The sequence below is a fragment of the Megalobrama amblycephala genome, linkage group LG11 (genome assembly GCF_018812025.1).
Source record: "Megalobrama amblycephala isolate DHTTF-2021 linkage group LG11, ASM1881202v1, whole genome shotgun sequence".
NCBI lineage: Eukaryota > Metazoa > Chordata > Actinopteri > Cypriniformes > Xenocyprididae > Megalobrama > Megalobrama amblycephala.
In genome coordinates, this window is record NC_063054.1 from 18,844,569 (window position 1) to 18,857,454 (window position 12,886).

Sequence of the window (12,886 nt, forward strand, 5' to 3'; positions counted from 1 at the left end):
GAAGGTTAAGAGTGATCTCCACCCTACCATGGAAGGGTATTGGGTCCTTTTTTTCTTCCATCTCTGACATCCAGTTCCTGTGGGTCAATAATCTCTGTGAGTGGATGAAGCTTTGTGTGATTTAAGTACATTTTGTGTGAGGTAAGTACAAGTCCATAATGCTCACATGGGTTCCTGTGTTTAATAAAATACAGACAGGATAACCTTTCATGGTACATTTCAACAGACACTTTTCCTCATACAAGCTGAGCAACTCTCATTTGGCTGTACTGGTTTGGTAAGTATGGAGAAGTGATATTGTGGATTTTTTTTGACAAAGTGGGAGAGGCTGTAGGAGCTTGTAACATTTCATACTGGGATTGCTGTTTTACTTCGATCACTGGTTTTCCCTTTTGCAGTGACCAACCCTTTTCCCTGAACTCTTGGTTTCCTAAGGTAGTTTGTTTGCTCGGTGTCCCTCTACACTGCATATTAAACAATGGCTGCAAGTGGTCACATTTTTCTCTGTGCAGTCTTGGCATTGTGATTGTCACTGTCTTTGAAAAAGAAGTCTACATGAAGAGGATTATGGTTGGGATCTTGACCTGTATTGAAAAGTGAAGTGACATGTGGCCAAGTATGGTGACCCATACTTAGAATATGTGCTCTGCATTTAACCCATCTAAGTGCACACACACACACCATGAACACACATCCGGAGCAGTGGGCAGCCATTGCTGCGGCGCCCGGGGAGCAGTTGGGGGTACAGTGCCTTGCTCAAGGGTCTCACCTCAGTCGTGGTATTGAGGGTGGGGAGAGTGCTGGATATTCACTCCCCTCACCGACAATCCCTACCGGACCTGAGACTCGAACCCATAACCTTTGGGTTACAAGTCTGACTCTCTATCCATTAGACCACGACTACCCACAGACTAGGTCTGAGACTGCACCTGTGTGTTCAGCTTGTACAGTGGCATGGTAGATGGTGGGAATGGTGTTGGATGCTGATCATTGAAAGTGGGCTGTTGAAAGTGATTCATGGACTGTTGGGGTGGTTGCTGTATTTGCTGATGTCTTTGAGGTTGATTTCATCACTTGTGATTTTTATTATATAGCTCAGCAGGGTTTCATCAGAAACATTGTGGTCAGAGAAGAGAGGTCTCAACTCTCTCTGAACATCACTTTAGGCTGATGCCTTGTGAAACAGTATGGAGAAATACATTCTGAGCTGTGTAGTTGTCATATCTGATGTCCGCATTTACCTGACTAGAACAGAACAATACCTTCTGCTTTAGGCCCAAAATGCGGTACATGAACTGCTGTGATGTCTCATGTTCATGTTGCTTGGCACTTATAAGTTCCTGGAAAAGTTCAGTACTGCTGCTTTCACCTAGATGAGACTGGAGAAAACTTTTCAATTCTGCAACAGTCATGTCATCCTTGTTTATTACCATATCTTTAAAATGTCCAGGTTTAATTATGCAGAACACCCCTTGGATTATCTTGCTTTCAGTGTAGCCTTCCTTAATGCCTTCATCTATTTGCTTGGACAGGTTGCTGAGATGCCAGGCACACTGTCTCCTATTTGTCCCCCGTGGATCTTGAATTCTTGATGTTGCAACATTGCGTTGTCTCTGATGGAGACCAAGGTGTCAGGTACAAAATAACTGCCTTGGAATGCTGGAGTATAAAGGGTTAGTACTGTTTGGAAGATGTTTGTGTGACATGACATGACACGACATGTTTTCTAGCTAACTCCTCAAAGTTTGAAAACATTCTCTGGTACTCAACCTCTGAGGTGTCTGTGTTATGAGGTGCAGTGGATGGCTGTGCAAGCATTTCAGTCCTAGTAACACTTTGTTCTACAATTTCATCAGTACAATCATTTAAATTCAATAGCACAGTCATTCCTTGGCCAGGTAGTCTAGATAATTCACTATTTGTGTAAGTTATAATAAGATTAATGTAGCACTCTTTGTCTCCATTCAATTCACCTATCATTAAGGCACTCTTCTTTAAAACATGATGATGTTTCATTTCACATTGTACTTGCGTCGACTCTTGTATTGAGCTATTTGGTCCACAACCATTATTCCAACAGCGACTGATTTGGCACTCGTTCCCTTTCTATGAAACCTGTTAAAATGCATTTGCTGGTTCTAACTCTTGCCTGAGCACTGTAATTATTTCTCTTTTACTAGAATACAATCAAATGGCTTTCCTTGCTCATATATTTTTTTAAAGTTATATTTATGGGCCTTTTGTGCCTTTATTCAGAGAGGACAGTAGAGAGCAGACAGGAAAGCATTGGGCAGATAGAGGGGGGCAGGATCGGCAAAGGACCTCAAGACAGGACTCAAACTCGGGTCACCGTGAATGCAATTGCGCCATATGTTGTTGCACTAACCTTTAGGCTATCGGTGCTGACCCTTACTCATTTTTGCATCTGTCCTTGTTGTGGAGAAAAGTCTTTGTACCTTACTTACCCCTAAATGGTACATATCAGTGCCTTAAAGGTACATATTATTACTTTAAAAGTACATATTAGTACCTTTTCACTTTTGTAACTTAGGGTACTGCCCCAGTGACAAGTGCCATACCTTTTTTCTGACAGTCCAGAGGTGAGAAGCCTTCAAGTGACATACTTATTTCACCTCCTAATAATGGTCTTATTCTTTCACAGCCATGTTATTTACATTAAAAAAAAACTCACTTGACAAAAAACTGCTCAGTGGGCCACAAGACTTTCAAAAATGCATTTGACCTTTCATAATACTTCTGCTACAATTGTTTTCTATAGTATAAATAAAATATTTCATCATCTTGTTCACTGAATTTTCTTTACATAAGAATGTGACATAAGAAGTGCGTAGCCTTGCACGTTTACATGTTAGAGGGAACATTGGTACAGTCCCTTACAGAAGCAGATAGGAAGCAAATCTTCTTTTGTTTGAAGTTCTCCGGGTTCTCACCAGAGCGGTGAAGAAGTGTCATCCACTTGAAACAATGACTTGATGGTGTAAGATAGGCTTCTGACTTGCGTTGTGCAGGAGTAAGACTCAGAGGAAATGTCATTAGGTGCCGCCTTATATAGGGAGCAATTCCGGCTCTAATTTGTGTGCTTGAATGCCATTGGCAATTGCAATGCAATGCTGTTATTGCAATCAGGCTTCAGTATTTCTAGGAGATGTGTTTTCCCATAGCGTCAGTCTGACACAACGTTGAGAGACCGATATTGAAAAGGAACACCACAAACTTACATGAATACTGGCAAGTTACACAAGCTCTATAATATGACAGGTTATATCAATGTTAAATAATTTACAAATTAAATTTACAATAACTACACTGTGTACAGTACATCTTTATGATCTTAAAGCAGAATAAGAAATCATCACATAATATTTAATTGTGTTTACGGCAGATTAAAGACCAGAAACATCCACTTATAGTTACATCATATAAAGTCTTAGTGTGCAAGTAAATTATGTTATGCACTATTTTACATATTGCTATAATCCAGCCCATCATATACTGACACTACATTTAAATATTATTCTATTTTCATGTACAAACATGTATTGAGAATTCTGTGCAAACAGAAAGTAATTATGCTAAATGATGTCTATTCTGATGACAAATTTCAAGCTTTTTAATCTGCAATTACCCTATGTCTGTAACAAAATAATTCAATCAGCATGTTCTGTAAACTTAAAATAGGCATGACGTTCATCACATGATATTAGGGGTGTAACAGTACATGTATTCATCCAATCACACGACGAATACAGCCAGTCACAGGCAATCCACACTCAGAAGGGGGCATGAGAGGTAATGCAATGCTTTTTGCTAACTGCCACAACAGGAAAAAGAGCAGAAAAAGAACAGGGTATACACAAATGACAGTTTGAAAACAAGTCCTCTAGATGCTTCTAATGAGTCATTCTGCGCTCAAGGACAAAAGAGTATACTTTGATAAGCTTGCACACTCAACTGTGCGTGAAACGGAGCAGAACGCAGAAAATTAAGTATAGGAGGGTTGGGCTTAAGCTTTGAATGTTTAAATTTAGTTTTAATAGAATGTTTTAATATAGTTTATAGCAAATTGTAACACTCCAAATGCACAAGTTTTATTTTTCATTATTCTATTTATTTTGTACTTTTATAACACGAGATGCTTTTCAGTTTTGTAGCTGATTGTGACCAAATACCTTCTGCCTGTTTTTATCAGCCCTGCAAAATATATGACATATGCTATGCAAGAGTGCATTCTGTTTACTGCATAATACACTAGAAGACTGTACTGTACCAACTATATCCGAGGGACTAAATGCCACTGGAACAAACTGTCATTTGACTACTGTCTGTTTAAAATAAATGAAAAGAAACCTAGCATTGTGGATTTGTTGCTTTTTCTGGTAACACTTTAACACCAATTCTCACTATTATTTAGTTGCTTATTAGCATGAATATTACTAGTATATTTGCTGTTTATTAGTACTTATAAAGCACATATTAATGCCTTATTCTGCATGACCTTATTGTACATCCCTTATACCTACTCAATACCTAAACTTAACAACCAACTAATAAGCAGTGATTTGCTGTTTGAGGTAAAAGTCATGGTTAATAATTAGTTTTAGGGAGAATTGGACCCTAAAACTAAAGTTTGACCATTTTTCCTATTGTACCAAAATTGTACCAAACCGTGACCCCAAAACCAAGGTACGTACCGAACCGTGACTTCTGTATACTGTTACACCCCTACGAGATATCCTCAAATGCTTCTTGTTCATAACTCAAAAACTTGAGTAGTCTCCCTGGTAGAGGAAGAGCATTGATTTGCCTCAGTCTGTGGATTCCCATTTGCTGACGAATCTTGAGTCTGCTCAGATGCATCAGTGTGCAAGGAAGAACTGAAATAGAGAGGTTTCAGTTTTTAATTTTTGTTCCATTTATTTGAAACTGAATTCAATTAATAATTTTAGGTTCTGCAAATGAAGAGATTAGAAAATTTCTCACCTGATTTCTCTTTAATATGGGCCCAATCTTTGCAGCTGTCTAGGTGCTCAGTTATTCTAGAGCAGAGTTTAACATGACCCACATAGTTAAGTAATGTGTCTATGATGGGTCCCACACATTCGCTGACTGAGGGAGTAGAGATGATCTCACAAAACTGTAAATAAATCAAATAATTTAATTTTACAGAAAATAGTAAGAGTATGCAAATGAATTGACGATATAAATATAATAATATTAAATTATAGATTTTATTTACTATATTTTATTTTATAAAATATTATGAAACAATTATACAAAACTTACAGTTTTATTCAAAATGTTTTTCACTGGAAAACAAAGAGACTTTTTTTTTTCTTTAAACACAGTGAAATCATCTCCTAAAAAAATCTTTACCTGTACACAGTGTTCTGATGGTTCATCATTTAAATAATATATTGTTTCTCGTCCATTTCGTCTTAGTTTTATGGGGGGATGAGGATTACTGCCATATTGACAGTTAAAACATGATAATGCATCGCAGCCATTGTCCAGTAGATACTTCAACATCAATATGTACTTCACACAGAAAACCAAAACCGCTGGGAAGCTGGTGGGATGAGTTGGCAGCAGGGCATTGACATTAGCACCATGCTTTATCAGCAAGGCCACAATTTCCATACTTCCTTTCCTCACAGCCACTAGCAAGGGGTTGAAAATGTCAAGGTTGGGGTCAGCACCTGCCTCTAACAGCATAGTAGCTGCCTCAACATTTCTGTTTGCCACAGCTGAGTACAGAGCTGTGCTGCGGCGATCTTCATACATTTTTGACCAATCATTTGACATCATGGCATTGACGTCATATCCAGCCTCAATCAACGTTTCTAGGACATCATCTCTGTTACGTTCTGCAGCAAAATGAAGAGGACTGATGCCGGAGTATTTCACTTTGACCATGTTAGTTCTAGGGATTAGCATGGCAACAATGCTGAGGAAGATGAGAGAGATGTTTATTTCTTCATGAATAAATCAGTCCTTGAAATTGTATAAAAACCTAAAAGAAAACCAATAGGGTCACATATGTAAGGGGTTTATTTTTTCATAATGACTGCCTAAATGTGTATTATCCCATTTATTACATGGCTATTTGACAAATAAATAAACACTTGGAATATAAAATAATAAATATGAAATAATGATTCAAAATCATTTTATAATTTTAAGGCTATATTATCATAGAGCTTCCCCTAAGAAAAAAATAGTCCCTTACAATGTACACAGCAATCATCCCAGCAACAAAGAAATATGCAATATCTCAGTAATATTAAAACTGAAATTCTTCAAGGTCATTTTCAATAACTGAGATGCCTGGTATTGGCAGTTACGTTTGTCTGTGGTGTGATAAGAGAGACATGAAAGTAGAGCGAGTTACCGATGAGTGCAGTGGCGTCAAATCACCAAAAGCCAAGGTATGGCGAACTCTGATGATGTCATCAAATCTTACTCCCTCGATGTGAAAAGTGAGTGTGGTGTGTCCAAAGATGAATCATATATATAGCTTTGATGATAACCCTGGCCTGCAAATTATACTTCTATAGACCACTGTTATAAGAATGAAGGACATTCAAGTACTTATCACAACCTTTTTGCAACAGTCAGGTTTAAGAATATATATATATATATATATATAATTAACAGTGGATTCCTGGTGAAAAACTACATTACCCATGATTCTGCACAGAAAGCTCCACCAATCAGAGAATCGCAGCTTTCAGTCAGAACCAATCATGTTCAAGTAATCTTAAGAGCTGTGTAATATAAGTATGGAATGAACTGTTATATACTATAGGCCTACTAACCTCTCATGACCATTCTTTGCTGCAACATGAATAGGAAGTAATCCAGTTTTGTCAGCTTTGTTAACATCAGCTCTTTTCGCCAAGAGGATCTCAACAACTTCATCATGACCATTCTTAGAAGCCTCAAACAATGCAGATGCATTGTCATTTGCCTGGGTATTAATATTACCTCCTAAAGAATAGGTAACTAGGTTAATGCTACTAGATTAAAGTAAGAAATTGATTTTTTTTTTTTCTCTTGTCTTACCTTACAAAAATTCTTACCTTTCAATATTAGGTAGTTAAGCACATCAACAGCATCACACTGAGCAGCCGTAAACAGACTGTCAATGCCATAAATATTTTTGGCACACAGCTTTGCCCCTGCTTGTATCAACATCTTACAAATCTCTAAGTTTTTGTTCCTCACTGCTTCATGTAGTGGAGTCCCACCTTGAGTACAGGCTCTGATTGGTGAAGCTCCAGATTTCAAAAGAAGCTCCACGATATCTTCACTAGGTTTCTCGCATGCTGTATAAATCAACAGTGATGGTTTAGACCTCTTTCTGGTCATTTGTGCAGTTGTTGAGAGATATCATGCTAAAATATGCTTACCTTTATGCAGCGGTGTCTCCCATTGGTTATTTGCAAGGTTAGGATCAGCTCCTTGCTCCAAGAGATGCTTCACACAAGAAACATTTTTGCGACCCACAGCCAGAAGGAGCGGTGTCTGACTTCTGTGTGTTCGTTTGTTGATTGTATCTGGCTTGGCTGTGGGAGAGATGGGATAGAACTGTGATTTTTGTGAATGCGATTTTGGATTGGACATAATTCGGAACTGATTTATTCATCACCTCTGAGCAAAATTTTAAGGCACTCGAGATGGCCATAGTATGCAGTCTCATGAAGCGGTATCCAGCCTTCTTTATTGGGTTCATCAAGATTTTTAGATTTGAAATGAATGATGTTTCTTAGAGTCTTTGCATCTCCTCTCCAAATGGCTGTGAGAAAAGGGTCTATGTCACTGAAAGAACAAATAAGAGAATCTTAAGAATAGGACAGTTCAATCTATGAGCACGATAGCGCTTTTCACTATTGTAAGTTACACCGTTATGCCAGTAGTTGGCATAACGGAGTAAGCCATTCAAACAATTCATTCAAAAACATTGATTCATTCATGAAGTAAACAATATGGTGTGCGATTAATTCGGAAATGCATTTTAACTGCTAACTGTAATGTAGTGAGTATGCAATAAAGTACTGAGGCTGTGCTGCATCGTGAATAAGTCCGCTTCCACTTTGTGTCTAACAAAGCCCTTCAGCCGTGACTTATTCACCACACATCACTAGCCTTGAGTACCTTATTCCTTCTATAAAACGGTTACCACACAATACAAATATTAGAGCCAAAAATATGTATCAATGCAACTTTCATGAAGTAAACTTTCACTAAAAGCCTTCCTTCTTCCGGGAAAAATAGTCCCTGACCGTGAACAGCAACAGAAGTTACATTATTACGCCATTAGATTGCAGCAAAGACTGTCTTTATGAGTGTGTCAGTCAGTAGTGAAGACTTTTACATTGAAAAGACAAAGAATTGTTGTGAACACGGAAAAAGACGCAACCAGGACGCAACTGAACAATGCTTTAGCGCTGTCAGTCAAGGAAAACCCCTTAACTGTTAAAAGGACAAGATAATACATCAGACAGATTTTTTATTATGAACATAGGACTGACCTGAAGGAAAATGCTAAATCTGAATGCAGGTAATAAACTCGCTCACTCAATCTCTTTCTCACAACACTCTTCTACATAATACTGTAAGCTTAAATGAACAATATCAATTGAGAACATAAAGTTTATGTTGCTAAGGGTTTATCATGAGTAAAACACAGCTATTGACCAACCTTTTTATAAAAAAGTAGCATTACACTCACAATTGTGCTGTTGGTCTTAATATCAGTAATAGGTTGCTGCTAATCGGAACCAACAGTACACACACACATTGAATGAGATCTTTCCTGCCACTCACTTCACAGGCTCCACTGTGACCTGCAGGTGTCCATTGTACCTTGTCCAGGCAATCACCTTGTCTTTGTCCTTACTGAAGTAATGATCTTGAAAATCTCTGTTGATTTGTGCACACTTATTCTCACTGAAAGAAGGACATCAACAGAATTTCATTATTTAGAGATGTAAAAGTGATTTTTGTATGCGATAGTTTACTTAAAGCATAGTTGTGCATAACAAGAGGAAAAAAAATCACTCTGGGGGGTTTGCTGAGTTAGGGATGAATTGTGGTCTTTGTGTAGGGCCAGCTGGCTCTGTGTGGGTATGCAGTTGTCGATTCTGCCATGGGGTTAAATTTGTATCTGCTAGACTTCGCTCAATAGCTAACTGGAGCAGCTGTTGTTCAGACATGTGTCCATAAGCACTATAGTCCTCTAGGTCTTCATTTGTTGTCCTTGAAGCAGCCATTGTTGCTCTGGCTACTGCCATTTTGCACCTGTGATAGTAAAATGCTCAGAAATTTTGACAGAAAAAATACTGTAGGCGTAATCCATCACACAAACTGTCAAGAAAAATTAGCTTCAAAATTAATTAAAATACAAGGTTATTAACATAAATAAATAAATAAATAAAATCTATTTTTCAACTGCACACCAGTTCCCTTACTTCTTAGGTTTCATAATTCCTAACATCAACATTATAATTCATTGCTATTAAAAAATCCACCTACCTTTCTGCAGGATATCAATAATTATTAGGTTGAATGTGTGCATGTCGTTCTGCTCCTTCCTCTGTATGACAGCTGCTCTTGCTTGCTTTATGAAGAGTCTGATTCTACGTCACGATGTAAACAAACTGATAATCTTATAAATATATCTGCCTGGCTTGCATGTGATTCATTATAGCTCGTCTGCCTAGATGTGACATGATCTTTTTTGCACATGGGCCAAAAAACAGGAAGAACAGCAGAACTAGTACTGGATTGATCTACTTTGGTTATGAAACTGGTAAAATCACCTTTTCCCTGAACTAGAAAACAACACTTATCCCTGAATTTCTATAAATTTGCTATAAATGATAATCCATGTACAAACCCTGCAGGACTGGACTTAATTTAGACAGGAATATAATATGAATTATTATATATAAATGTGCTTCTGTGAAATAATGGCTGTTTTTATTTGTACATTGTATTTGAACATTATACTCTCTATAATAAACTATACTGTAAAGATTTACATTGTGTCCTATGATGACCACAATACAGATTTCTACATGCATTGCAAATCTACATTCACATTTCTTCATAGTTAAATCATTATGTTCTCTCTGATTGAGTGACCCTATTTTCAGAGACAGCTGTCTCTGAATGCTTGCATGTGCTGGAAACCTCTCTGTGACTCTGTAAACATCTCAGATGGACACTCACCTCCTGTCCTATTACATGACTCATGTGTTTTGGTAGTGGCATCTGTAGTGGTGTGGCAACGAAGGGTTTGGATCTTAACACAGTGCAAGTAATAATGAAATCTGAAGGTAGATATGATGATAATAAACCATACTTATGATCATCTTTTGATCCAAACATGCAATTCTGTCTTTATATTGGTGGAATTCAAAGTTATATTGATGACGAATTTAAGCAGCAAGGAATAGTCTGTGGCCACGTTCACACTGTCAGTTTTTGGGATTGACAACAGCATTTACTTACAGGTGTGAGTCTTGAAATGTCTCATTCACACAGCAACTTACAGTAGCGTCTGGAACACTGCCTGTATGAACGTGCAACGAGAGTCAAGTCCGTATTCTCTTATAGTAACCATAACGACAGTGACCAACGTAATATTAAAGATGGCGACGTCCATAAAACTGAAAAGTATTATAATGTCATGTCAAAGTATTTTGACATGACAAGATACCATTGGAACCGCGAGTTCATCCATCAAAACTTAATTAACTGACAGCAGCATGTAAACACGCGCTAGCCGGAGTCCTTAACCGATTGCCGGAGTCCTTAACCGCTAGCCGGAGTCCTTAATGCACACGCACGACACTGCATTTGAATTTGGAAAAGAAACACAAAACTGACGAGAGCCGCTCCAGTGGAGAACAGTGGCTGGATCTAACACCTTCAAATGACACACAGCTCACATCTCTGTCGCAGTACGTTACTAAAAGTGAAACCACACACAAAACACCTTAGCAGATCGGCTCTCTTGCACTGTATGATGTGACACAACTAATTGTCCAGTACGGTTCCATTCACACAGCGCGAATATTCCGAGAATGCGGTTGTGAGTCCTGAAAATTTACGGATCTGAGTTTGGTTATAGAATGAAAATTTGATGTTTATCTGCTTACCCCCGGGGCATTCAAGATGTAGGTGACTTTGTTTCTTCAGTAGAACACAAATGATGATTTTTAACTCCAACCGTTGCAGTCTGTCAGTCATATAATGCATGTCAATGGCAACACCATCTATAAGAGTCAAAAAAACATGCACAGACAAATCCAAATTAAACCCTGCGTCTCGTGATGACACATTGATGTCCTAAGACACGGACGATCGGTTTGTGCGAGAAACCGAACAGTATTTATATCATTTTTTGAACGCGCGCTGACAACGGAAGTGATCTGTCGCACTCATTGAAGCAAAGCGCGAGACATCATTTCCGTCATCAGAACGTGTTCGGTTAAATACTGTTCGGTTTCTCACACAAACCGATTGTTTCATGTCTTAGGACATCAATGTGTCGTCACGAGCCACAGGGTTTAATTTGGATTTGTCTGTGCATGTTTTTTTTTTACTCTTATAGACGAAGTTCCCATTGACATGCATTATATGACTGACAGACCGCAACGGTTGGAGTTAAAAAAAAAATCATCATGTTCTACTGAAGAAACAAAGTCACCTACATCTTGGATGTCCTGGGGGTAAGCAGATAAACATCAAATTTTCATTTTTGGGTGAACTGTCCCTTTAAGGACTCAAATACAGGACTGACAACCGTATTCTGCTGCTGTGTGAACGTGGCCTGTATGTATGCAAGTGCTTTTGGTTATATGACTATCTATGCTCAAAGTTTTATCCTTTAACACACTAGAGCTGTAAGGTTAACACATTCAGTATTAGTTTAATGTGTTATAGGCAAATTTATATTATTTATTAATAATTTATTTCAATAATTAATTTATTCATTCAAAATAATATGACTGCTTTGAATTTAGAAATTATTGAAATTAACTACATCAGCTTGTTGCTCCAATGCATGAATTTAAAGGGATAGTTCACCCAAAAAATGAAAATTTTGTCATCATTTACTCACCATCAAGTTGTTCCAAACCTGTATGAACTTCTTTGTTCTGCTCTACAGAAAGGAAGATATTTGGAAGAATGTTTGTAACCAAACAGATCTCGCCCCCATTGACTACCATAGTAGGGAAAATAAATACTGCTTGATTACATTCATTCTTCTTTTGTGTTCAGCAGAACAAAGAAATTTATACAGGTTTGGAACAACATGAGGGCGAGTAAATGATGACAGAATTTTCATTTTTGGGATTATCACTTTAATTGTACAGACTCCCACTGGTTTCTAATGTATGAAATCAATACATTGGCACCACCATGTGGTTAAAATATGTCAAACGCCTAAATTTTTACCTATGAGATTAAGATTTTTTTTTTTTATTCGCACTCATTATTCTGATCATTAACAAAACTTAGCAATACAAATCATTATAGAACTCCTCTCATAATAAGTAAGCTTTTTCATACGTAACTAAACTAAATACATTGGTTTAGTGAAGTCAAAATATATTTACAAAGGCAAAATCAACCTGAGAGAAATAATTCCGGTAGAAATAGCTCCTAAGGTAACAACTCCACATTTACTCTTTTTACAATATAGATTATGCAGTATAATAAAATTTTCCATGGATTTTTCACTTACAGTAATATTTTATAAATGTTGGATGAATTCGAGGCACTGAATCAGTGAGGTCACTTAAGTCAGTGAGGACTTTCCTTTACTAGAAATAAGAGACCCTCAGACATATCA

At 37.6% G+C, this 12,886-nt stretch overlaps 1 protein-coding gene across 1 annotated transcript; it reads right to left on the reverse strand.

The window, feature by feature from the left end:
* Window positions 1–2,721: 2,721 nt before the first annotated feature.
* On the reverse strand, window positions 2,722–9,711 carry asb2a.2 (ankyrin repeat and SOCS box containing 2a, tandem duplicate 2). The gene is made up of 10 exons (XM_048206542.1): window positions 9,556–9,711; window positions 9,082–9,321; window positions 8,848–8,970; window positions 7,670–7,839; window positions 7,431–7,586; window positions 7,101–7,346; window positions 6,837–7,008; window positions 5,395–5,965; window positions 5,002–5,155; window positions 2,722–4,895 (listed from the first exon to the last, which is right to left on the reverse strand). Exons 2-10 carry the CDS (start codon window positions 9,312–9,314, stop codon window positions 4,744–4,746), a joined length of 1,977 nt encoding a protein of 658 aa, XP_048062499.1. The 5' UTR covers window positions 9,315–9,321; window positions 9,556–9,711; the 3' UTR covers window positions 2,722–4,743.
* Between the last annotated feature and the right edge of the window lie 3,175 nt (window positions 9,712–12,886).